This window comes from Synchiropus splendidus, chromosome 2, assembly GCF_027744825.2.
Source record: "Synchiropus splendidus isolate RoL2022-P1 chromosome 2, RoL_Sspl_1.0, whole genome shotgun sequence".
NCBI lineage: Eukaryota > Metazoa > Chordata > Actinopteri > Syngnathiformes > Callionymidae > Synchiropus > Synchiropus splendidus.
This window is the reverse complement of record NC_071335.1, coordinates 35,420,478-35,448,209: the sequence shown is the minus strand read 5'-3', so window position 1 is coordinate 35,448,209 and position 27,732 is coordinate 35,420,478. Positions and strand designations below refer to the sequence as shown.

At 42.2% G+C, this 27,732-nt stretch overlaps 1 protein-coding gene across 2 annotated transcripts; it reads right to left on the bottom strand.

Moving 5' to 3' along the window:
* Positions 1–702: 702 nt before the first annotated feature.
* Positions 703–23,979, bottom strand: atf7ip (activating transcription factor 7 interacting protein). Of its 2 annotated transcripts, none has more exons than XM_053855177.1 (14): positions 22,554–23,979; positions 7,886–7,938; positions 6,676–7,179; positions 6,187–6,583; positions 5,392–5,564; positions 5,165–5,302; positions 5,016–5,087; positions 4,841–4,938; positions 3,569–3,630; positions 2,523–3,212; positions 2,116–2,238; positions 1,963–2,040; positions 1,798–1,883; positions 703–1,532 (listed from the first exon to the last, which is right to left on the bottom strand). In XM_053855177.1, the coding sequence occupies exons 3-14, from the start codon at positions 7,150–7,152 to the stop codon at positions 1,080–1,082; spliced, it is 2,847 nt and encodes a 948-aa protein (XP_053711152.1). In that variant the 5' UTR covers positions 7,153–7,179; positions 7,886–7,938; positions 22,554–23,979; the 3' UTR covers positions 703–1,079. The 2 variants fall into 2 exon arrangements, with proteins under 2 accessions (XP_053711152.1, XP_053711151.1); XM_053855176.1 differs by having other exon boundaries at positions 6,676–7,154; positions 22,554–23,978.
* Positions 23,980–27,732: the final 3,753 nt, after the last annotated feature.

The following is a 27,732-nucleotide window of genomic DNA, read 5'->3' as shown; positions in this document are numbered from 1 at the left end:
CCAAGCGTAACAGTTCATGTTCTAGTGGATACGAAGCCCATGTGTTGTCTCACACGTTTGCGAGCAACTTGGCAGCTGGCAGCTCCAGGTAGGTAGACTGCTGTGTACTTTTCTTTTGTTTGTTGCATAAACACAATTTTGTTCTGTATCATACTTTTTTCATTAGCAATAACAGCACATTTACTAAACGTATTTCATTTGCTTGAAGGTGTTATTCTCTCTGTCATAAGTAGTACATTAACATAATGGGTAAAGTGCATGCTTTATACAGTATACTGTATAAATATAAGCGCTTGCACCAAGGTGCCCTCATAATGACTTCAATCTCCAATTTGTGTTTGATAAAACCTGAAAATTGTGATTGCCTTACTCTTCCCCCAGTGGAGAAACAGAAACTTCAGAGAGTCGCTCAGCACCTCCAGGGCCAAATGTTACACAGCCTATGAAGCAGCGGGCCAACACGTATGATGAGATTAAGGTTGGGCATTTTGCTCTGATGTGAAGTTATGTAAGGTTTCAGGGTTTGGTTCTGCAGTTCGACCCAAATAGACAAGGTGTGTGAATCTTACAATGGGCATTATCCACATTTTAGCCCAATAAATAAGGACCCCATATCTGCTAGGGTTCACATCCAGTACATGATGGAATTATGACATTTTATTCAAGATATGCATTTGTCACAAACATGACTATTTAAAAAAGCTTTATTGAATTCGTCACAGGTCTGGTTGCCAGACAAAAACTTAGAAAAGTTTCTACCACACACATAGCTTTATGCATTTCTGATATTGATAAACATGTGCATCAACCTCTGAATCTGAACAGTGGAAGTCCAAAAACATAAATATTTGACTTGGTTAAGAAGTCATTCAACTACACACAACAGCTTGAGTCACAAATAGAACACCAACATACAATCAGACCGGATCAGCCGAGAAAACTCACTGAGGTCCAGGTATTCTGCAGGTATTTACAAACATTGTATGTCAACAATGCACAACATTTGAATATGTAAGACAAACATATCAAAAGAAGTAATAAACTGTAAAATGAAGGTAACATCAGCATCCTGGAAGTGTTCAGCTTGACGAGGAATTGACATTTGTGCACTGAGGCTCGCAGAAAGGTCCGAAGCGTCCGTAGATGTCCTTGGCTCGCACAGCGAAATGATAGGTGGAGCCAGACTGGAACTGAGTCAGAGTGCAGGCCATGGGCAGAGGCAGGGCCTTGACCTCGCCTATCTTCTTCCAGTGCGGCTGACCCACAGCACTGTTGGGGTTTTCTTGATGATAGGCATACAAGTGGTAGCTTTCGACCGTGGCACATGACAGGTCCGTTTCTGACACACACCAGGACAGTACAATACCAGTCTGACTTGGCACCAGTTTCAGCTGAGGCTGTTGGGGAGGAGAGGTCCGTTCAGCCTCGGGAGGCAGGTTTGGCGGTATTGGTGCACACGGGAGAGGCGGGGGTGCCAGGGTGGGGCCACGGGTTGGCGTGGCCGAGGTAGTGCGGGACTTTACTAGAGAGTCCTGGAAGAATACAGAGAAATCCATCACTATTTGAACCAAGTTAAGACACCCTCAGTAAGTACTTAACACAACAATGTTCACAGTAAACACTACAATATCTGCGTAATGCCCACTGAAATGACAGTGATGATTAAGTGAAATGACGTCTTGCATTAAAAAAAAAGGATCGTTCCTATGCCTCAACCATTTTTTAAAAATGAAACGAAGGCGTTGCAATGTACTCCAATCAATACATTTTGCAGTACGCAAAAATACCGGTCCTCACCGATGGGGGGCGATAGTGGATAGTAGACACTGGCGAACTACTAGCAGTGTTCTGGCTGGTTTGGGGAGAAGACCTGGCTCCAGAACCTGAAAAATCAAAATCAAAAATTGCCATTATCACTATTGTAAAAATGTCTCACTAGAGGTCAAAGGAAGCTGCTCTTACTGCTGGCGACATGGGGGACCACGTGTGGACGCTGGCTTGTTAAGGGAGTTACCACTGTCGCTTTCTTCACTCCTGTCACTGAGAGAAAAGCAGGCTTTTAAGACTGTGTTTCAAAACAAGTCGTATAGAACAGCGGCAGTATCCAGTTCTTACCTTGCACATCATCATCGTCCTCAGTGAGATCAATGACTGAGCCTTTGGGTCGTGCTGCTGGCGCGGCCGTTGCGACAGGCGTTGCTGCAGCTTTGGATGTAGAGGCTACAGAGGCCTGGTTGTCTGAAAGACAACAACAACCATTCATTCGCCGGGGAAAAAAAAAACAATTCCAGTCGTGCCCTATTTCAATCCATTTCTTACACTGACAGCTTGAGAAAACTAGATTTCTGATCTTAACTATGTTCTGTGAACAGAATAGGTCAATAAATAAACCAGGATTGCCACGGAAACCCAGTGAAAAGGTCATAAGCACACTAATTCATTTGACTTGTTCCACATCATGATTGTAAATGAAGGCATTATAAAACACAATATAGATGAATTTAATGATATTTCTTACTCACCAGTCTTGGATGTTAGCGACACTCCTTGTGGAGGTCCGGGGGCAGCGGAACCTGTTGCTGCTGGTACAGATGTTACAAGAGAGGACGTCGAAGACAGAGCCCCGGCCACCGAGACGGACTGAGCCTGGGTCCTGGCTGTTGTCACGGACACTCCAGCGTGAGGGGTTACAATCCCACCAGTGCCTCCCTGATACACCGCACGGGTGAGAGAGATCTGCGTCAGAGGCTTTTGGCCAGCTGAGGTTTGGATTGCTGGGATGGTGGCCACGGTCGGAGCGGACGCCGCGGCGGTGGTCGTAACAGGGGCCGGCTTAAATATCAGTGTGGTTCCCGCAGCAGTCGTCTTTGTGTTATTGAAGGTGTTTGCTGCTGACAGGGATGAAACTGGGATCTTGACCAGAGCTCCTGTCTGAGAATTGGCCATAGATAAAGGCAACTGGATGAGCAGCGGCTGTCCAGTCGTCATCATGCCACCTCCAGTGGGCGCCTTCAGGAGATAGGTGCCTGCAGAACTGGAGGTGGTGATGCCAGTTCCCAAGGTGGATACGGCATTAGAGTTGGAGGTGAGTAGTTGGAGGATGGGCGTCTGTTGAACAATTGTGGGGGCGGTAGACATCGGAACTGCAGTTGCTAATGGAGCTCCGGTAGCTGTTGCTGATACTGGAGTCGTAGCTGCTGAAGCAGAATTCGCTGAAGGAAAAAAAGGAAGTGGTCATCAAATTGCTGCACTAATATCCTCTTCAGCATAAACTTCTGGAAATGGCCAACATATAAAGAGGAGTGCTGGGACAACACAAACAAATGGTTACATCATGATGCACTGAAACAGCAACAATGTATCATCCAGGCACAATCCAAGAACATCAAATCAAATAGATAGCACATGCTCTGCTTCATCATAACATTCATATACTACAAAGCTAATGCTTAATACGATTAAAAGGTGTTGCAGGATGCGTGTGTGAGTTTATGGTGTGGGTCTCAAAATAATGCAAGAAAGGATAAGCAAGGACAACAAAAACACACAGAAGAAAACCACAACTCACCAGCGGTGCTGGATGAAGGAATGCTGGGAATCTGCTTAGCCTCAATGGAAGTCCGGACTAGCCTGTTTAAAAAGATGCTTGGGCTTAGAGTCTTCACTACCAATGTTCACGATATTCGTTTCAAATCAGGACAATGACCACTGATCTAGGCATATTCCATTTATTCTAGTTTTTAAAAGAATAAAAACAAAACAAAAAAAACAAGGTACAAGTATATTTCGTAAGGTGCTACTCCATGGTTGAAAGAAAACAAAGTTTGGATTGACAAATTCATCAGGAAAGTAACAGACAATGTCCCAGGATGCTTCAGCTAGCTTGTCAAACAAACACGCTAGTTCTCTCATCATATTCCCGAAAAAACTCGGGCTTCCTCTTCACACGCAGTATTTCGTTGATAGCATCTCGAATTGCTCGCCAATGGTTAGAGGATAGAGCAGGGAATCGTCGCTCTATGTACATTCTCAAGGTCCTGCGTAGATTTAATGGCAGTGCCTCCTTCCCCAGTAAGCCAATGTAGTTGACTTTTGCAACCCAGCTGCAGTAGATGTCGTACGGAACCAAGTAGCGAAAGAGGTAAGATGCATAGCGTTCAGCTCGCGGTGAATCCGAGTTCCTCTGGCAGTTGTGGTACAAGACCTTTTCCAAGTGGGAAGTGACTGTGCGGAGGTTAATGTCAGCTCTACATTTGCCCTCATTTGTTTCTGCCAGCCGCCTTGCCATGGAAATATCTTGTGACCTATCTGTATCTGTCTCCTGTTCCCCTTTTTGGAAATAGAAGGAAAGGGTCTTCCCATCAGAGGGCGCCACAACCTCTTCAGGATCCAGAGACTGTGGCACAACAGTCTGCCGACGAAGCACGCTGTTGGAAGGAGAAGTGCAGTTTTAACTACACTCCTAAGAAACGCTCTGGCTTCACATTGTAGAACGTCACAAGACTCAGGACCTGGACCCATGTAGTGTTACTTTGCAGGTGCAAATCTCTCTTTCTATGACACACAACGGAATACTATACTGGCGTTTATGAGGACAAGCTGGGAAAGAATAGAGAGTGTCTCGAAGTCCAACCAAAGTTCCAAGATTTTGAGCTTTCTGAAACCATCCTGGGACATTGTCAACTACTAATGCCACGAACGCTTCCAAGTGAAGAACTGGCTGCAGTCCGGTATTGTCACGTTCATACAAAAGCCACAGTAAGGTCACAGAAAACAGACGTTTAGCCAGCTGAACACTTTCAATACAATTGGACACAAGTTAAACATATGAGTGACTCACCGTTGCACTTGGGAATTTACAGGAGTTGAAGTCTTGGCAGGAGTGGTGGAGACTGGAACTGGAGGAGGAGGAGGAGGAGCAGCAGCAGCAGCTAATGCCTACAGAAACAATTACAACTCTTTAATAAACACAAATCCTTTCGCTCCGAGAGGTTAGCCCGAGTTCAATGACTAACCTCCTGCTTCTTTTTGTTCTCAGAAGCTTGGTTAGCCTCACCGAACTTTTTCGACAGGCGGGCTATCTTGGCCTACGAGACCCAAAAGTGTACAGATTAGACATTTCTTATTTCGCAAAAACAGCACGTTGCATTTCTTCAGAACTTACTTGGAGCTGGTTAATGGCTGACTGATGCTTAGTAGCACAATCGATTTTGTCCACTCTCCCCTTTAGCTCTTGAAAATGTTGCTCAAAGAAGGTCTGCTCCAAGACCCCCAACCGTTCATTCACTAGCTGTTGTACAATCTGAAGAAAACAAACAAGTGGTTGTATTTGGGTTTTCCACATCACTAAGAGTGTATAGGCCAGACTTAATTCAATAGTTGTGCACAAACCTTTTCTAGTTTACGGTGATCGCTGGCTTTTGTGGTAATTTTAACTTCCAATTCAGCCTCTAATTCGCGCTCCATCTTTGGTCTCTTTCCATCTCGTTTTACAGTTGACTCAATTTCATGGCCCTCAGATAAAGTGCGTTTGATTCCTGAATGAGAGCTCTTGTCATCCGTCACTGTAAATAAAAGTACAAAAATAAGCATGTTTAACAAAAATGCTAACAAATCATCAAAGTCAAGTTCATACAAATCACACTCAAAATTTTGCCTCACCACCTTTGGCTGCAAAAAAAATAAGTAATAAGAAATGTTTTTGATAATGCTGTGAAATATCTGCACAATTAAGAGTAAGCGTCAGACACCGCTCACCAGAAGAATCTGTGCGTGAGATAAATTATGAGGCACCGATTTACACAAAACTGATCAGTACAATTTCAAAATAAGATGATAACAATAATATTCCTGTCTTAGAATCAGACAATCTTGTGACTTTGCTAGAATAAACTGTTTCTACTTAACCTCTAAACAAAGTTCTGCAGTGTACCAAGGTTTTTGTGTCACAATAAAGTTATCAGAGTCTTCCAATGTAAAATGAGTGTTCACAACAATACTGGGATCTTAGTCAGGAATTCATTTTTACAAAAGCAACAAAAACATTTTCATGCGTCCTGGCGCTTGACTTTTTATACCAAGATTGGCAACAACCATACTCTTGCCGTTACCCTCCGAAAACCTTGCCATGGCTGTTGTATCGAATGAAAGAAAATGCTAAACCGCTGCAAAAACAAGCAAACTCACCTGCACTTGATGGAGGAGTGGATGAAGGGCGGGATGACTTAGCATCTTGCTTCCCTTGTGTCTTTTCAGCTTTGACCTCAACTTTGACTGAGTCAACTTCCATCTTCACCTCTGAAGCAGATTTTTGCTTCACATCTTCTTGGTCACATTCATCTTTCACGTCTTCTACCTTGACTGTTTGTTTTTGCTCCGATGTAATAATAGGCAGAGCGTGAGACGTGTTGGAAGAGGTGGATTTTAGATCCACACTTGGTGCCACAGAGTCCTTTGAGTCCTTGGTGTCTGTAGTGTCCGCTTTTTTCTCTACTGTGCCGTCTGTCACTGCACTGGACTGAGGTGGAGATGGAATGACGCCATTAAGAGTATCTGATTCCACAGTTTGGTCAATGCTTGGCGTCTGAGGAAATATTAAAAATATGATCAGCAATATTATTCCAGGACATTGTAATATTAAATTCCATCTAATTCATATTTCAAGTGTGAGCTCACCTTGGAGTTGGCATCCTGTTTAGTCTCTGTGTTTGTTGACGTTGGTGTGGGGCTCTGTTTATCATTCAGCTCATCCTCTTCCTCCATCTTTTTCAATTCAAGGTTTAGGGAATGGAATGGTGATGCCGGAGAAGAAACCGAGTCTTCTTTCTCTTTTGGACTTTGTGAGGAAACCGAGGATGGGGACAGATTTAAGGATAGAAACGGAGCCGGGGAGCTTTGCGAGGTGGGCGATACGGGGGAATCAGGTGAGAGTGAGTTAGAGTCCATGTTGCAGTTTTGCTCAGTGTCCGCTAATCTAGGGAGCTCCTCTTTATGAGAGCCATTCACCAGGGCCGGGGGAGATGCCTCAGGCTGAGCTGGAGCTGCAGTCAACAGAGTAGTGTGAAGACTTTCCAGTTGCTGCCTGTCACTTATCTTCATGGTTTTTCGCGCACGAAATATCTTCTTTTTCTCCTCCGTCACAAGAATTTCCATTACTGCCAAAGAGAATGAAGGTTGAAACTGAAGATGATCAGAAAATTGACAGAAAAATGAACGTCAACCGGATGTCAGTAATTGGTTGCAGAATCCCACAAGAAACACTAGATGTCACTGTAGAGCTTTTCAGTGTCTATTGTTCTTTTCCAGCTATTTCTTTGACATATCTGCAATGCAGTCTCTGCCATTTGACTTTTCCAGGCTTTGCAACCCACTTGCATGCGCAACACCTCTTTAAGCATTTCCTGCTGAGCTCAAGCGCCAATCCAAAACCAAGCACGCATATTTGATTCAGTCTCAGCCGACAAATTCTGTTTCATCCCCCCGGTCTTCCCCATTGGTCCAAACCACAGCCAATCACAGTCCATCAGCCAATGCTGTCTGCAGAAGGCAGAGGTCATGTAACAAGCACGTTTTTCTGCTGGGTGTTCATTTAAAGATAGGCACCCATTTAATATTTGCATGCCACATTTTAACTCTTTAGGATCTCCCCATCACAAACATGTTTAAAAAGCACGCAGTTAAGGTTATAAGAATAAAGCTCCAGTTTTACACCCATAAGCGAATGAACAGCAGAACCGGAAGTTGACAATGTTTACGTCGTACAACTAACGTATTTGAAGGAGGAATTCCGCTTTTCAAGCATTTAATACATGCATCGTTTACATTACAAGCACTGCGAAATGTTCCGATGACAAAACAAGTAGAAGAAGAAAGTCAAGACATTTACCTTCAAGCAATTTGGTTTTCTGTCATGGATCTGCCAGAGACCTTGTAGATAACCTATGAAGAAAACACAATAATTGAATAAATGGGAAAATGAGTGGCACCGACAGGCATGGATTTTGCATTACTCAATGTGGTCACTTTCTTAATAGAATTTCATGATATCTTTGAATTAGAATGTTTAAATGGCAGCTTTATCAATTTGCCCCTTGGGGTTTATGTCCAGCTTTGAGTGATCCGCTGGGTATAGTGACGTCATTCCTAAAGGCAAATCCTATCTGAGTCATTCAGGTAAATTGATGGACCGCCCCCCTGTTGGCAAATGAAAGCACAGGAGTGCTGCCTAAGACAGGATTTATTCATTCCTAAAAACACTCGAAGGTCAAAAAAAAAAAAAAATCTGACCTTGTCATAACAGAAATTTTAAACCCTCTGTCTACCGTGAAGCAAAGTAAATGAGGTTCACACAGTACACAGAATATTTTAAAACAGCAAAAGTTAAAGGCTAAATCAAACGTGAAAGATGAAACAACGGCGCTGAAAATACATTTAACATTTTAGGATATCATCAAAACTACATGAATATATTTTACCTCAAAGAGGAAATGCATTAATTCAAAGCAAACTGAAACCCTACGTTGGCTGGGCCTGTCCGCATTCCAAAGCTATTGCACACAGCGCGGAGCACACTACTCCCTCTCCTCAGCTCCATGGCTTCACTCACTGCTCCTACATACACAGCGCAAAGACTCAAAATGGCCGTCAGGATTGCTGTCGACTCTTTGACTCAGCGTTCTTTAGCTAGCAGTGAAGGCTTCCTCTGTCACGAATACATGACAAGATTTTTATGCTTTAAATCAAATAATTCCCAACATAAAACGTTAATTCTGAAAAGATTATACGTTTTCTATTAATTCAACATGCAGCAGTACCGTGCCATAATCACTGAGGCTAAGGACCCATGGCACATATACAACTGATACATGTGAATCCAAGGACGGCTTTGAAAATAGTACAAAACAGTTGAAGAATAACTCTCCGCAGGATAATCACCTCATCCTATATTTGTGATAAAATTGGCATAGCAGCAAAATTAGCACAGATAGCATTGACTGGCTTAACACAGAAGAGAAGGAATGTAATGCATTTTAGTATGAAAATGTGTTGCATACACCTGCAATAAACAATTGTACCCTTCCGCATGCAGGGTTGAAGCAGAAACCTACAGGCAGCACACCATGAAAGAATGAGGGAGGGGCTCTCAAAAGAAGAGTCCACTTTGTATCTGATGGGGGTGTGTCCTACATAAGCGTGTCAAAGAGCACCTTCTTGTCACTTCATTTCCAAGTGAAGTTCATCTATCCATTCATTCATTTTGGGAGAGGGCATTGCAAATGTTAATGTATTTGACAAACATTAGTTTCAAGTTCATATGTGAAGTGAGATTGACAGTCTTACAAAAACTTCAAGTAATATAACATTGTGTACACCTCCTACAAAAAGGTGTGGTTATTACTTAACTCGAGCTAGCACAAAAAAAACATTAAATTGGTAGGGAAATAAAGTGCACACAGTTGCCTAGCAACACCCATCCCCCAACTCTAGCACAGACTAGAACACAGAGTCATTCTACAGCTGCATGGACTGAACTATTCAAACAAATGAGTGGGGGTGGCCAAAAAAAAGTGTAACGGAAATAAAGGTCACGGAAAACAGAAACATGACACATACACCATTAGTGTTCTTTTTAATTGTGCTAAGTGAGAGGAGGAAACTTTTTCAGAGGCCAAGTCATTAGTGGACAGGAGACTGCCATGTTGAAATGCACAGTGGAATTAAACGGAGATCTCACTTCTTCTTAAGACAGGCCTTAGCTTGAAGAAGAAGGCAGCCATATGATCGCTGTCTCACTGGCGCGCTGCTGTTTGTCATGTGGCTGACGGAGCAGTGACCCAACAGTGTATGGAGACATTTTTTTAAACCAATAAATGTTAAGTGCCCATCGGTCATCAACAATCCTCATACTTTTCTGATGATTTTGCCAAAGGAAAATTATCCACTTCTTCACCTATAGCTGCGACATGTCACCTATAAAATCAAATGTTTTGACTGAATGTTTGTATGGAGTCAGCAGAGAGCAGGAGCGTATCTTTCTTAAAAGGCTAAATATAACATTCAACCCTATGACCCATAATGAGTCACATGGATTTTTTTAATTATTAATTTATTATTTATTTATTAATTTATCTCAACTTTGATATTCATGCTTAAAAACATCCTATGAAAAACGCCACAACATGAGCCTTGATTGGACTAGCCTAAGCTAAATAGCACGGCATGCGAGTGTCAGCCGCTAAAGCAAACCCTCCCCCATCTTTCTCACACACACACGCACGAACCACACACACTCCATGGCGCTCCTCTAGCTAGAGCAACTTCTCTTTAACAACCATGGACTAAACCATCTGTGCGGCAGGGGAGTGTGGGGGAGGGTAAATACAAAAAAGGCAAAAACATGGCAGTACTATAATACAGACAGAATTTTTTTCATTTTTTCCAAGTCACAAATTATTACACATATACATATCAAGTTATGCATATTTTACAGTCATGTAAATAACTTAATTCGGCAAGTTTGTAGCCGAAACTATAGAAACCAGAGGAGTGCCTTTTTAAAAAGCAACAAAATACGCATTGCTGAAAAGGAACTCCAGTTTACTCATAAGCAGCGGGTCAGTTAAAAACCTAGGATCGGGCCCAGAAAACCAAGAGATTGCTAATTATCACTGGACCAACGCAGCTTGCGCAAGACAAGAAATGAGATCAGGTCACTAAAGAGTCTCCGGCAGGTCGGCCTCTCCCAAAGCTGCTGCTCGACAGACTATACCATTCCAGCACGTGGGGAGGACTTCTCACTCATGAGGTACAATGAAATTCCATTCCAGATAAAATTCTGAACATTCAGAAAAAACAATAAAACTGTGTGTGGGGGTAAATCAATTTTTCCTGAAGATGTTTCCTAAAAATGTGAAGGGTTCAAAATAAATCTAAATGAAATTATAGCAGAAACAGATACAACATGTTATGTATAGATTAAAAAAACAACATGTTTACAAATCAAAGGTCATATTGTGAGAGTAAACAAATAATTCCTGAGCGTTCTTTGCCCATCCCCCACATGTTACTGCAGAATCATAAAATGGCCACCAGCGCTGCTGCGAGTAGCATGCTGAGCACAGTCAGAGCAGATCCTCTTACAAACTCCGCCCACTGGCCAGAAAAAATGTTCATCCACAGAAGCGCTCTCGAAAAAAAAAAAAAAATTAACCTTTAAAAGCCTTGGTCTAATGCCACTTCACTTGATGTTTCTAGCTATGCCTGTGGTCATATATGAAAAATCCAAATGCCCTTTTGTGACAAACGTCCACATGAAGTGCTTGTTCTTCAGACTTTGGGCTGAACAGAGAACATGTTTTGGCAGTTAGCTAAAGAAATTGATTTTAAAATAATTATAATATTATTAATCTGCAAAATGGACACCTTGGAACAGGGCAGCAGCAGCATGTTCCTCCACAAACCAATGCCTGTCTTTCAAAGACATCTTCAACAAAACACACCAGGCAAAACAGCTAAATCTGCGAGCTATCATATGTGCGCGGGGAAAGCGTTCCTCCCCTCCCCCATCTCCACTGCAAGCATCTGGATACACTGAAGCTCAAAATGTCTGCCTAGTCTGCTGCGCGCAGCTACACCGAGCCTCAAGAGTCTGCTCGGGTTCATGATATCATGTTACACAAGCAAATGAACAGTCGGTGGAGCAGCAAAAACAAGAACATGTTAAGAATGAAATGATGGACAGAATCACGCCAAAGGAAACAATGAATTTTAAATATGAAGTGACAAACCCATGAAGGAAATCGGGTTGTCATAGATGATGTGCGTCAAGGTACATTCAGGTTTTCATAAGAGAAAAAAGTGTTTTGGATTACTGCTTCAAATTGCACGCATCATAATTACTCTATCTGCAACCTTTCCTTAGGAAGACGTCCACAACGTCAGATCCTCCAGTTTAACAAGGACCGGTGTTTTCCACATCACTTATATCGCCGACCTACTTATTTCATCAGTTTTTGACGTTCTTCAATGCACCAGCAGTCAGGCAAGAGGTGATGGAAACAAGCAGGAGACATGGTGGCTTCAGAAGTTGGACGGAGCAGAGTTAAACATGCTACCAAAAAAAGCCCCTCTGTTTACGAAGATGCTGCCTGTTCTGTTAGTAGATGCAACGTAGATGTTGTGTTCAAAATTTAAAACAAATGAACTGATCTTGATACAACAGTGCCATTCTTACAGTTCAGTACACGTTCAGTTTATGACCTTGAAAGTGAATTGTCTTTACAAAAACATGCAAAATTGCTGCTGTTGATGTGATAAACAGACAACATTTTTCATAAATATATGCATACCTGCACGAGAGCAGCAAATACAAGCAAAGTTTGCTTGAAAATTTTCCTCATTGTTAATAAAAGAGAGCTAGCAGAGACTGGGTGGAAGGAAAAAAGGGAAGAAAAACAGGAAGGGGGGGAGGGGAGCGCAAGGAGTTTCAGTAAAGAGGACAGGCACATTTTTCTGTAGCCATGCGAGATACTGTGGAGTATCCTCTGAAGTCTAGCGCAGGCAAATTAGTTATGATAAATAAAAAATGTAAATATAGTACTACTTGGTTGACCTAACCTACGGAGTAATCTGGGGTTAACTTGGATAGAACAGATAGATGAACTTGGGACATAAAAAGAAAACCTAAGTTATTTAACGTAGGTGAGAGCTAAAAAAAACTCACAGGCAAGAAGCAGTACTAACATTTGAGGGCTGATCGGCAAACTATATCGCTAGCTCTACAGTGAAATTTGAAATCAGGAGACTGAGGGAGGCGACGTTACCACCCATCCCCCACACCAGCAGTCTGCTCCACTCCTGGGTCATACAGACGACAAGGACTAAACCAATGAATCACAGGGGTGTTTTGCATTAGGGAGGGACTTAAACGTGTGGAAAAACATGCATGTTTTGTTTGACTCTTGATTCTGTCTGTATTATAGGCTGGTGTAGACCAGTACAAAGTTCAACTGCACACTAACATTACATTTGAGCCCCTGTTTAGTGTACCTGAGACCGGACTGAAGAAGCTCTTCAAAATTGTTTCCTTTTCAAGTTTGAAAACAACAACAATAACAACAAACCGTCCAATGAGCAACAGCTGGCTCTTTGGCTATGAACTGCACTAAACTATAAATGTAACACTATCCCCACCCCCACCATTTCCTGTCGACGGATTGCTTGCTGCGAATGCTAGAGTACAAAATGGCCACTCCTGCTGCTGCTGCTCAACGTAGTCGCAGCACAATGAAACCCCTAATCTGAATAGTTGACTTCTTCTTCTTGTCTTTAACTCAGCTCACAACACATAGTTCAGTATTGTGAGATGAGAAAATCCTTTGACTTTATCCCAGGCCTGTTTGATCCCATCTCTTTAAAACATAGTAAAAGTCTGTAGCCTCTAGCTATAAAAGAAAAAAACAGTAAAAGATTTCAGTCCTCAGAGCCTGAAGAATCTTACACACGGATTGTTGTTTTCCAACAAAATAAATAAATAAATAAATAAATAAATAAAAGTACTCTATTTTCATGTGACAGGAGGAGGCTATAGAAATGGCCACTAGAGCTTTGAAACGACAGACAATGAGGAAAGTGACCAAATAAGGAGCAAACATGCGAGACAGTCCAGATGATCTTTGACAGTTGGTGAACAGCTCCTACTTGGTCATCAGACAGTGCTCACACCACTGAAGTCATGGCGCGGCGCCTCTATGACTGGTGGACCAGGTTGCCAGGTTTCTCGTACAGCGAGTATCCAGATTTCCGATTTTTGGGTGAAACTACAAAAGGTTGACTTGCCTGAAACGCGATGATCCACCACGCCGCAGTACTGTTCGTACAAGTTGGCAGTCTTGCGTAAAAACTGCCGTATTCACACACCTGGCCTTAGGTACAGCTGGATGGCAGCTCGCTTGACCAGTCATTTACTTCGAGTCTCAAGCTGATTCATCTTGCCTTTTTCAGCAACAAAATCATTGCTTTGTACCGCTCCCAGCATGTTAGTGTTGTCAAGTTTTCTCACTGCATAAGGATGAGGGAGCGACTACGGCATCCTGCGAGAGAGGGAAGCCCGAATGCCGGAGTAAGAGGGAAAACATCGTCCAAATCAAAAATCTAGATTTAGATTTTTTTTTTTAAAAACTGCCCAGCCATAGCGCCATCTACCTGCTCGCAAATATTTTTATTGTTCGGCAGTTTCAAAACAAATCCACGGGAGACAACACAATAGCACGTGTCATGCCTATGGGCGGTTCCGTGAAGTCCTAGCAGCAGATGAAAAAGACAGCACAGCGCTTGGATATTTTGGATGTTGAGCACAACGCAACATTAGCGCAACAACCCAATGGTGAGACATAGGTGTGAATTGACGCAGAGGTTCAGCTGTGATTTCAACTACAATTTGAGAGTGGCCAGGGGCAAGTTCTGTCATGTTTTTAGCAGCTCTGTGGTCACTCACTCCATCGACACCGGCAAGGGATCCATCTGTATGAATTTGTTTTGGGCTGGCAATACCGTGGAGTGTGTGGTTCTCAACTGTTGGCTGCACGCTCACTATTATGAAAGAGTAGAGACGTCATTGTTTTCGGAAGGCTGTGCATCAATTGTGAAGATGGGAAGGTGGCTCCATAATTTGGAAACCTTCAAAATTACTCCAGTGACAGAAAACACCAAATCTCTTGTCATAGGTGTAAGTTCAACAACTCAACTTTGAGGTAGGCCAGCACAATTCTGTGAGAAAATATGAATCACGATATTTTAGCTAAGAATTGATTCTCTGCCACAATTTTTTGCACACAAAAACCATGACCATGGCAAAACAAAGTTGCAGGACCAAACATGACATTTGAGGTGCTGAAAAACATTTGTGGTAGGGAAGCTCCGATCAGGGTTTTTGCTGATGATTGCCGATACGGATCACATGGATTGACAATGAATTTGTAATCAAAATGATGAGACCATCTGTGTACATGATGTGACAACAGAATTGCAGAATGCAGCAACTACTTTGTCAAAAGGACAACTTAGAAACTTTTAGTTTGATGTGAGACGTCGCAGTTTGGTGAGTCTCTTGAGACTTTGCTATGTCCGTGAAATATCTACACACTGACCACTTGTAGCAGGACTCTGAGACACAGAACACTGCATTTATAGACAGGCAGGTGTTGCTAAGTGTCAGCTGCACTAACAGCCTACCAGCGTTCTGACTTTCATGAGCCTGGAAAACTCTCCATGCTCCGTCCATTTTTTCGGAACAAGTTTGTTTTGAGACAGTTTGGTGGACTGATTCTCGTAACTAGTTCCCAGTTTGTTATCCATACTCCTTCAGCGTCCATCCTGTCGCAGAGCTATCCAATCACTACCGCGTTCATGTCCCGAGTGAAACACATGACTACAAGGCGCTTTGTTATTGGCTGAAGGTGAAGCCATGAGCAGCGTGGGAACTCAGAAAGTAGTGGTTTGCAGCGCCGCTCGGGAGTAATGTAATGTAGCATTTGTGATCCAAATCCGGTCGGTTTGTAAATTCAATGTGAATCGAAAATGAAATCAGACACAACAGTGAATCGAACGATTTTTAAACAATATATCGTGCAGGCCAACTCTGAGGTACGGGAAGGATCAAGAGCTAAATACAATCAAAGCACACAAACCTGCATAGATGATACCTGACTTCAGAATGTAGTCTTGTTCTGTCCATCCAGACCAAACGTCTACAGTGTAGGTCAACCGATTCCCAGGCTGCATCATCTCCATGGACTGACAAGGGTCCCTAGCATAGTACACACCATCTTGCAAGCCACAAGAGAATGCACTTCCAAGACAACAGTAGAAGCACACACAACTCCAGGAGCTGCTGGTTCCATCCAACAAGACAATCACCAAGTTCATCCTCTGAACCTCCATCAACCAATGACTGTTTGAACCACCAAACAGGTCAGGAACCAAGGGCAACATTCAGGATTGTGAAGGAGATTATCTGCACCAACTTGTCAACTATTCTGGACATACTAATGGACTGGGTCAAGAATAGGGCAGGCAACCGTAATGCAGTCCCTCGCCTAGCTCTTGGCTTTCACTTCTTTCACTTCTGATCACAGGTATTGAGCGCCAATATGGACTAGTTTCTGGTCTTCCTCCTGTGACAACCCCAGGCTTTTTGTAGGTCGGGGGTCAAATAACTGGATGGTACCCCACTCATGAGTCTGGTTCCTTCAACGTTTTCATTGCAAACTTTCACAGAAACATTTTGCAGTCCAAATAAATGAGAGAGAACCCATCTCTGTGATCTTTGGGCATTTAGGTTGGGTATGAATTGAGAGCACCAATTACCAATGTAGACTAGACCGGATTGCCTCCAGCGGTGGCATTCAATTCCCGCTAGCGTGTGTACTTGGAAGAGCCCAACCGACTGAAAGCGGTTCTCATCCACTCCAATTCTCCTCCACTATGTCCATTCTGGCAGTTGGTTGACAGATGTACGTTCCACGTAAACTGTTATCCCAGGGTGACTGTCAAGTTCCTTGTCAGAGATCCTGTAAAACACCACCTACTGATGAGGAGATTCTGTTTTCATGCAGAGAACAGCCTGACTAAGGCAATTGGTTGGTTAAGACACCGAGTGTGATTGCAGTGGGTTGTCCCGGTTTACACATAGTGTAGAGACCATCACCATAGAGAACATCACCTCTGTGAAAAGGGGGTTATCCACAAGCTCTTCAGTCGTTCCCGTTCAACTGTCGATAGAGTAAGAACACGGAGGTGGCAGGCAGCAAGGAAACCATCTCAGACCACTGCTGTTGGAGCCTGGACACAGCAATTGTTCTGAATGATCCCACAAATATAACTAAGGACATCCAGAATCAGCACACCAGAGCAGTGGCTCAATATCATCACCACCTTAGAGCTGTCAACATAGAGTTGAGTTTTCTGTTTTGGATCAGTTTCTGAATAAAACTAACTATTGTGGAAACGTGATCGGCACTTAGTCGGTTTTCTTTCTATCAACAATCATTGAATGCATGTTTACTATATATGTATCGTAATTTTGCCACAGAGCAAAAGAGCTAATGTTGTCTGTGTCAGGTTGAACAACGTTTGATGCACGATTGAGAGCTCATCAATTTCAAGATCACTGTTAATGTTAATAAAGAGCCATGATTTAAGATCGGCACCATTGCCACTTGTCCCTGAAGAGTTCACACTGCAGAGTACTTCCGTGGCACAGCAGAAGATCGCACATGCACAGATTACCCAGTGACTGAAGCTATTGGACCATAGCGCAGTCCGATGAGAGAAATTCTAATATCTCTCCCAGAGTTGGACTCAGCTGTTTGACTGCTATCCTCACTGCTTTCTCAAAGGTAAATCGGGAGTGTTGCAACAATGAAATATGCCAAAGAAACATGTGTCTACCGAGTCTTCTAGTTGCAGATGGACCGTGTATTTATCCAGGGGTCGTTTATATTGTTGTATTGTTTTTTGGGTGTGTATTTTATTTTTTACTGTGTTTATTTTTCAGGTGTCTGTTTCTACAGTGTTGATTGTGATGATGAATGCCTTTATTGTCTCTGTTACACAAGTAGTAAATACAGACTACTGATTGGTGGCGATTGTTTTGGTTATGTTAAAAATTTGGGAAAAACGTCGGAAGAATAAAGGCAATCTAATCTAACAACTTGGACAAGGAAAGAACAAGAATTGAAATTTGTGTCGGAAGCCATATGAAGTTTGTGTTTGGCCAAACACGGTTGTGAAGTCTTGCATAAGTGAGACGATCGAACCATGTGAGACATAGGTTCGATCGTCCAAATCATCTTTGGCTGGTGTTGAACCAGTTACCAGATTTTCTTCCACAGCATGTATGGTGGAGCGTGTTGCCAGATTTTTTGACTGTCTTGTGGAACCCCATTTTAATTACAAGGTGCATTTTTGTTACTCAAATCACAGTCATTACAAAAATGCATTGTATTGTGCATTGTTACTTGGAAATAAAATAATCAGCCAGGCTTACTGCACATTGTTTGATTGCATCACACACAACTATTCTGCCTTTCTTTTAACTCACTCAAGCACTCTTATTTGCAATATTCGGATGAATATATCAAATTGCCAAATTGAGAATCTTTAATTATCTCATGATTTTTTGGGGGGTCTACAATTCAATTAAAAATCCATCTTTCAACTCAAAACAATTTTATTCATTATGATTTCTGTGATTTCCGGAAGGCACTTAATATGAACAGGCACATTTGTTGTGTTGTTTAAGTGCTTGATCATAGTTTTTTTTCAATGTTTGCAAATGGTGTATCCGTGCATTTAGTAAAACCAAAAATGGCACCAAACTCTTAAGTGAAGACAGGGCTGGTTGGAGCTCCTCATCTGCCATGTTTGTTTTGGTAGATTGAGGGTGCAAGAGCAACACTCAGGGCAGTCTTGTGTCTTTTTCATGATGCTGTGCAGTGTGACCCATAACAACAACCTCGTCATTGTGTTTCCAATATCAGGTTGATGCACTACGGCGTAACCAAACTTTTATAGGCACATGCAGCATGCCCTATCCTTCGCTTGGTGACAGACCATTACAACGCCACACGCAGGGCTGGCATGTGAACTACATTGTTTTCCATCGTTTTCAGTGGAATTATCTAGACACCTGAAATGTCTCCATTTTCACGAAGCACTTAAGGACAAAGACTAGATATCAGAAGTTGCATCCCCCAGAAATAATCTCTGCGCTATGTGAAAGCCAACACCAAAACACGCAACATGACAAATAAATAAATCTGAGGGACTTGGGTTCATTGTTACTGTTCTACACATATTTTTTTAAAGATGATCTAAAAGACATTGTTAAAAAAATAAAAAATCATCTACCAATGTAGTATTTCTGAGTGAGCCGCCTACCCACGTGAGCACGAGACTCATTCAGGGCTACAGTGAGTATGTGTCACCCTGAGAGACACTGAGGCTAGGAGACCGATTTATGTTTGCAATTACAGTTTTTCTACAGTTTTCAACAGCAAAAGTACAATAGTCAGCATACACCACTGTTGACAGAAACTGAAATATTAAGGCAATTACATAATAGAGTGATGATACAAGTCATAACCTGTGAATTAACACCAAACTATTATTGTATTGTGAGTCAGTTGTAGCCCAAAATACATACAGATTAACTGCTTTTCATGTATCTGCAGAGCGATCTTGTCTGCTGATGTCACACGATGTAAGAGACAGAATTGCGCGACCTCGCTGTCTCCTCATGTTTAACTGATATTTAAACAGAAAAGCAGTAGTTTATTATTTGCTGCTTTCTTGCCGACTATTGCCGTTTTGCTGTGTGTGTCCAGGAGGCAATGATGTCTCCCTCACCAGGCTAGTCCCTCAAAATGTTCCATAACAAGGGGACAGGCGTTATGAGTGTCTTTTATCAGGCCTGACTATACATTAAAAAAAGCTACAGACACATATACTTGTATTTAAACATACGGACAAGGTCTTTTGCGGACATAGCTTACTGAGTTTACACCAAAGGAGGAGCAAAAATAAAAGAACTGAAAAGGGCATAACAGAACGGTTCAAAGAGGTTCAAAAGGTTGTGCAGCCGTCCTCAGCTGGTCCATTAGTAATATGTCTGGTGGCACGACTTCAGTTCCGCAAGCACCAGATATATTACTTTCAGTGAGTTATGATGTACCTTTTCAGATTTTTCCGTTAAAAACACACTAAACCATGAGAACCATCTCAATTTCCATGATGTGTCATGTGTTTCCCACTTGAAGTTTCCACATCGCTTTAATACGTTCGATCACGTGAGAGTTCATCTTTAAAAAGAGATCAATTCTTTTGTAGGCATGGATATTGTCATGTACACCTACATGTAGCGGAAACCCTGCGACTTACACCCCTACATCTTAGGATGTGTGATGCTCACCGGACATTTCTCCAATAAACCAGGCTGTCCTATTTTCAAAGGTAACAAACATTCAAGCCCATCTAATGCACTGCCCAATGTCATCCATATCATTCAGTCACACGCTTGGGGTCTAAGGTATGTCATAATATTAGAGTTCTTTTTGATTAAGTAATCAAACTCACTAAAACAACTGAACCAGTTAAAAAAAAAAACTACTTTTTGCAGTACCTAATCCAGACCGTAACACGAAGGAGAGAGTGTGTATGTGCATGAGTAGTTGTGATTTTTTTTAGCTCTGTCAAACCTCTATCAATGCAGTCTATATAAACCCTAGACAAGTAACCAATAAAATCATAATCACATGGTTCCAAAGCATCTTATAGATTATGTAATATGCCACTTGCATAGTCACTACGGAACATAAAGGGACAGGTTACATTTTGAAGATTCCTCAGAGAAAGTATTAACTGACATCTGGTCTTTGCGAACAAAAATCACACTTTAAATGGGGTAAATAATCTCTTTCTGTATGCCTGGTTGCGCATGGCTGTGAGACAAACTCCTCCCTTTTCTTTTCATCTCACTCATTCTATGTATTAATAGTACTGGATGCCCAACTAGCATTGAAGACCTTAGCAGTGAGAGGAGCAGGATTTTTTTGGAAATACAGTCTAAACTACTGTTATTGTTAAAATTAAATGACCACAGTTTTCTATAGATTTATAGGTGGGAAGTGCTTTTCAATGCGGCTTCTTCTTCAGCATGGAAACAGGTCATGCAAAGAAAAACATACGGTATCTTTCTCCTACTAAACTCAAGTGAAATATTAAGGGCAACGTGAATATGTGCACGTTGTGCGTGTGTGTGATTTACTCCACATGGAAAAACAGTAACTGGCTGTCAGAAAACAACACCTTCACTCAACAGGTAGGTGATCTGCACAGCTCTTTGCACAAGTACGGAAGAAAGAGGGCTTTTTTGAGTGTCAGAAAATCAAAGAAAAAAACAAAAACAAATGTGCACACTTATTTTACTGTTGGCATTAAGCCACACCCACAAGGCCACAGTGGTGCATGGAAAATTACTGGGCTGTACCATTTCAGGCTAGGAGGGGAGTTGAGGTGCAGCAGTTTTCCACTCACTGCATTTTTTAGCCTGCCTCACTTGGCCATGGCATACCAACATTGCACATTTAACATGGTTTTTAGTGTGGTTGTTTCTTCAGTTTCAAACCGTTGATGTTCAAATGTTACATAATGCCTTAGTTGTTATTCTTCAATATTTATAGCAAGCATGTTTCTAGCGATAGCGTTTCAGGGAAAATAATCACTGTGGCCATCACTACAGTAACACGCAGGAATTCTATTTATGGAAGTTGCGTATGGCACACTCTCTCTTACCCTCTTATTTATTAACCTTTATGCATATGGGTAAAGATCAGTCCAGGGCAACCACAGAAAAATTTTCTCTGTGTACCTAAATATACAGATGACATGCTAATTATGCTACGAACGAGAGTGGAAATTTTAATGAAAATAAAATTTTAAAAAATAATAATTAAACCTACCTTAAACATAAAAATAATTCAATCTAAAGAATTCTCAGTCTTTTTAAAATCAGACAAAAGCGGAAGACTAGTTAAAAAAATGCTAACTTTTTTTGCAGAAACCAACCTAGCTAGTAGCTTGTCGCAATCGCGAGAATATGTAATGGTCAAGTGCTACCTCTTGAGCAACACGCGAAACAGAAAGTAACAGCAAAAAAAAAAAAAAAGAAGAATTAGAGGAAAGCAAAGTTCAATCAACAGTAATTTGTCAATCAACATGCTAGCTGCAAGAGAGAGATTAACGAGGAATAGGCATTTTAACTATAAATTACAAAACTATGATCATGTAGATAAACGTAAAATCACTATAAAGTTTTCTAGTTAAAAATGACTAATGAAAAATTAAAATGTGTTTCACACATGCTGTGCCTCCGCTGTCACAGCGAATAGACCAGCTAGCTATCAGGGACACCCGCGCCTTGAATACTATAAAGGCTAGCGCTCGCATTTCACCTGAGCCAGTCGCGGAAGACTTGAGAATATCGGGAGAATAACAGGAAATTGCTTCCTTGTCCGCCCATTTCCAACAAACCCAAAATGTTTTATGGCAATACATTAATTTTTCTGACATTTTGTTTATTAAATTAGCCTAACAGAGCCACAACATGCCTGGCAGAGGTAATACAATGACGACAGCACGACGGTTTTAGTATTCGAAACAAAATTTTATATGTTAGCGTGAATTTTAGCTTACAAAAGTCACGGCATAAACGGTGAACACGTCACGGCGGTTATGTTTTTAAGATAAATAGGATGCTATTTTGATTTGGTGTTTTTTTTTTTTTACAATTTTGTCTATTATAAATAAAATTATAAAGTGTATATATAAATACATCAGAAAATAAAAATCTAAATATATATGAAAAAAGAAAGTAGATCATATACAAGTAAATATTGTAAAGCTGATGTTTAAAAAATCACGAACTCAAGAGTGCATAATTTGTCCGACAAAATGAGCCACTCGATTAGCATGCTAGCTGCAGTACTGCGACTCACCGGCAATGCGCGTTGTCCAGCGATGTTCCCGCGATTTTCGGTTTCCTTCTGGAGACAGTCTCTATCCGCTCGCAGGACGCACAAGTCTCACAGGAGCAGCTGCAGCACTCCGTGTGATGGTTAAATCTGGCATAAAAGTCCGCCGGTTCCACCCAGCACGAGGAAAAACCAGTGCGCTGTGCCACCGCGACTGTGCGGTTATGGATTCACCGACACCGCTCCTGCCTGCTCACCGATAGACTCCTCCTCTTTCGAGACCAAGACCGGACGTCAGCCGTCGGTTGCTGGAGGCGGCGGGGGACGAGTCTTGGGTGAGCTGTGTGTGTGTGAGTGTGTGTAGTTTCCACAAGTTGTGAGTGTCTGCAAATGGATTTGAGTCCTCAGTTCAAGGTAGGTATGTTAACTCCCAGGACGCAGGTGCGCACCGCTGCTGGGGAAAGCTCAACTGCAGCCTGCGCTTGGCTCCGGATGATCAAGAGACCACAGCAACGTTAGCATGGAGGGGGAGGGTAGCGACCCGCTCTCGAGTCCAAGAGGAGGAGTTTCTTCTGCCGGGGAGGAGTCTGTGCAAACTACAGCGCTTCTCTCCAACTGTAGTTTCTGCTTTTGTCTGTAGTTGGACTCATCCTAAATGTATTGAGTGGTCCTCCAGCTACAAAGGCTCATCCTGGTGATGTCAATAAGTGCAGGTTATGATCAGTGAGTCAGCAATGGAGTTTACTCTCACAACAGAAACTCATTGTTTCACAGTACAAAAAGTCAGCGTTTGACTACTAAAATAATTCTTGGTTTGTTCTGTCGATGTGGAACAATTTTATGAAAGAAAACTGTGGGATTCATGTACAAATGATGAAGCAGGCAGCCATTTTGTGGAACTGCGTGGAACACGTAGTACCTCAGGTGGCCGACAGAGGGCAAAGAGCCGGTGACGGACTTGAGAACGAATGTGTGTCTCTGAGAAATACTAAATCCATGAGCAGTTTCCTTCTCATCACTGTACAGGTGTTAGAGTTTGCAGTGAGATCTGCGCTCTGTTCTCAGCTCTTCCACCAGTGCACTGCAGTATTGACATGTTTACTGTAATTCTGACCTGGCACTGATGAGTCGTCCTTTGTTGACATGCACTCATGTTGATCCGTGTCACACTGTGCGAAGACGTGCAGTCGCTAGTTAACTCACTGGTAAATCGTGAATTGTCACGTGATAATAAGGGCCATCTCATCTGATCTCACACCTGGGATGTTTTGTGCTGAAAAATATTTTACCATCTAAATTAAAGTTCCTTTATGACAAGATTTAAGTTGTGTAAAAATATTCCAAATTTCCAACATATTTCCTTGATGGGCCGCAGGAGGCTGCAGCGTGCGCCAGCTGCTCTGGGCCACAGGAGGGGGACCTCCTCCATGGGTCAACAGTTCATTGTGGGACACTTAGACTGACAATGACCTGCAAACACAAACACATTCTCTGCTCGTCTGACGAGGTTGTGACTGTACTCTCATTTTGTGTCTTTGGGGGAAGTGTAGACCAGTGTGGTATTTTTAATGAAAGGCCCTTATTTTTCCACAGTAACACCGCAAATCAGCCAATTCCCGGCTGATGCCAGTATGAGGTTCTTGTACTTCCCTAAAATGTATAGAAATGTATTTTTTACTGCAACATGATTTGTCACATTTTCACATTAAATAAAGTGATTCCTGCATCTCCTCTTTCCACTACAAAGTAAACTGGTGATGCACTATAGAGTTTTAAAGAGATGCATTTTTAACATATTTTCAGTCACGCAGACATTGACAATCGTTATGTGCCATCTAGCTGCCTTTGTGTCTTGTTGCAAAATGCGTACTGACAAACAGGGCTTTTTAAATGTTTTTAAAAGAGACATCATTATTTGTAAATGTAGTTTGTTGTCCAGCATTGGCAAGTTGTCATCGGTTTATCCTCACTGAACACGAACCAGTCTATGTGGATGGCTGCCTGTCATACGCAGTAGACCACAGAAGAGGTTCAATAGGTGCATGTCTCACTGGTTCATCAAAATCTATAGGTTATTAGGTTATGAGCAAATTAAGCTTCATCAAAATATTAGTGTTGTCAGAGTCCAGCTCACTACTCTGCTTTGCAATCTCAAGAGTTATATTACTTTTTGTCAAAAACAACCATGATGTTAAACGGTGAGCGCCATCTATGGGGCACAGACTATAAAGAAACAGCATGGTGAAGCCCCGTCTGCCCCCAATGATGGAAGCAATAACAACAGATCCCAGAACCATGGAGGAGAGGGATCTGCACTATGACCAGTTACTATTCCATCAAAAATGAAAAGACCCGGTGAGGTGTTCTGAGTGAGTAGTTCAGGTGAAGTAAATGTGTCTCAGGCTAAGCTAAAGTACAGAGGCTTCAGTTGAACTGGGAGGCGAGACACAGCAGATTCCTGTGAGAGCCTTCATGCCGTTCACTCACACCGCTTCTGCTCCCTCACTAGAGACGCTCACACAACATGGTGTGAGTCGGCTGTGACCCTTCTAGATGGTTCTTCCACACTGAGAGTGGAACTCTGAGGTTAGGAGAAGCTGGACTGCAGTGTAGCTTCAACACGCCGGATCAACCGTTAACACCAGAGGGGGAAGGGAAAAAGTGAAGCACAATACGGAGGGAGGAGTCAAAGCAGGAGGCGGGACCAGATGCACAAACAGAGCACATGAGACCTGCCATTTTGTGGTCATGTGTGTTTCATGCAGTTCCTCATGGAACCACTAGGATAAGGCCTTACTCTGAGCTTCCCCGACGCAGTTGAGGTACTGATCCATTTTTGTCTTTCAAAGCAGACAGCGTCAATCTCTTGCTGACTACCAGGTCTTGCTCTCGTCCCACAATGTTGCGTGGTCAAGTTCACCTCTGGGAATGATCGACTAGAATCCGTTCGACTGACTGACTAGAATCTGTTGTGTCTGCTGCTTGTGTCTCCTTTGTTGAAAATATGCTTTCACTGTTTCCTTTGCCAACTCATAGACACAGAGATGAAGGACCTTGAAAAGCAATTTTTTGATGTTGTACAATGTTAATATTAATAGCAATTTTCCATGCACTGAGAGTCTGACTGAGGCAAAAGCTAGATGTCGTCCAGAAGCCCAGCTGCTGTAATTCTGAACATGAATCACCGACTGAATGACAATGAATGAATAATTAAGTAAATACACCTCCATGACAATGTGTGGTGCTGTGATCTCTCTGTACACAGAGAAAATATCAAGTGACTTAACTTTTTTTTTTTATCCAATCGGACACAGCAGAAGCTATGCAGGTCAGAATCACTTGGTCAATTCTTTTTCGAGCTTGTGTGTACATTCAGGCTTAATCAAGCTATTTGTCACATTATGTAGGTGGTGTAGTTCAACCATGTGAAATTTGCATTTCTTTCCTATTGTCAGACTAAGCTGTTGTATTTTTTCAGTTAAGTCATTGTCACTCAGACTTGTGCCTTTTTTCGGGTGTCTGGGCCGCCATGTGCCCATACATTCACATGATTTAACAGGTGGCACAAGATTGAACATCAGAGTTATGATACGTCTTTTGTTAGTGATACATCATTCATAACAATTGCATTTTGCCTCAAAAATTTAGTTTAATGCTGCACAAAAGGTTGGTATCTAGAGCTTCGCATCAATGAAGCGGACTGTAAATAAAAAAAACTATCAACAGAATATAGGTCATGTGGAAAAAAATCGGAAGAAAGGCTTGGATGGCCCACTATTGATGGAAACAAAGGAGTAATCTAAAAGTGTCAACCATTAAATATTTTTAAATTCACTGTATGAAAAAGACCCTTTCTGAGACAAAAACTTGAAAGTGAATTGACTGCCAGGCATTGAGATTATTTTGTTTTTGTTGACCGTTTGTGTGAGAATTCGTAGATAGTGCTGTTGGTTTGTTTCTACAGCTCCGGCAACGGTACAGGAAGCGAAAGTTCAGAACTTGTGAACGGATGGTGTGTCCGAGAGCCATGGCTGATTATAGCTCTTCTGTTGACCTTTGAACGCCCTTGAAAAGTGGTCCAGAAACTGGCTGTCTGTGAATCGTTGGCATGGAAACAAGATCCAAACACATATGTTAACCCAATAGTTAAGGAAGAAAAACCGGATCACAAAAATGTGGCCGATGGGGCCACCAATTGAGGCCTGACAATGTAGCACAGGGGTGTCCAAATTGTTTCTCAAGGGGCTGCGGTTTTTGTTCTGACCAACCAAACAAGAGGACACCTTTTCACCAGTCAGGTGTCTGAAGAGTGTAAACAGTTGACTGCCAGTCTGGTGCTGCTTGTTTCAGTTGAGTCCTCATTGGTAACACTCTGTGCCTGTGCACCATCCTGCCCCTGTGAGGACCGGTTCAGACACCCCTGACATAGCGGAGCATAACAGTGATTTAAGAGGAACTTAAGCACCGCACTTCATGTCCACAGTATGAAAAAAAGTTGGCAAAGTATATGGAATAAGATTTTAAAAAATGGGACTGTTAAAATGAAAAAAAATTGACATTTGGCCTTGTTATCTGCCGAGCATCAGGTGTACAAGGCTGATGATGATGACTCCTTGCCCACAGACTCTGTGTCTCAACACCTCTTTCCACAAAACCAGTGACACAACGTGCAGAAACCAGACCTTAATGTGTTCAGACAGCTGAGAATCAGAGACAAACAACAAGCTGTGAAAATGTAAAACGTACTGGACTGAAAAGCCTCAGCAAAGGAAAAAGATGTAAGGAATCATTCTCTTACATCATGTGTACAGTTTAGAGACAGTACCTCTAACCAAGCATTCAGACAGAAGATGGGTAGAAAGGACAAGATCAACCAGTATTTCTGAGGGGCAGAAGTTTAGATGGCTTGGACACGTGGAGAGGAGAGATGAAACATGTTGGATGAAGAATTTGGCTACCTGGTGATAGGACAAGAGGAGGACATCCAATAAGGTTCATGAAGATGCACAACATATGTTTTAGGTAGAGGAGACTGACGTGCCGTGGCAACAAGAGAAAGATGATATGCCTATAGTTGACAACGCTGGGCAGCTATGAATGCTGACGAACGCTGTAGAGTCATGGACACCCATGGCCTGTCACCAGCTCACTACATGCCATTTGTAAGAAGGAAAAAAGGTTTCAGTTTTCTTCTGAAGCTGGC

What these genes read in the sequence shown, in the direction of transcription:
- atf7ip (XM_053855177.1), bottom strand. Translation starts at nt 7,152, where the DNA reads ATGGAAATTCTTGTGACGGAGGAGAAAAAGAAGATATTTCGTGCGCGA. An exon ending in CACTCCTCCATCAAGTGCAG is followed by an intron (nt 5,565 to 6,186) that starts GTGAGTTTGCTT and finishes TTTTATTTACAG; the next exon opens with TGACGGATGACAAGAGCTCT. An exon ending in TCCACTATCGCCCCCCATCG is followed by an intron (nt 1,533 to 1,797) that starts GTGAGGACCGGT and finishes GTATTCTTCCAG; the next exon opens with GACTCTCTAGTAAAGTCCCG.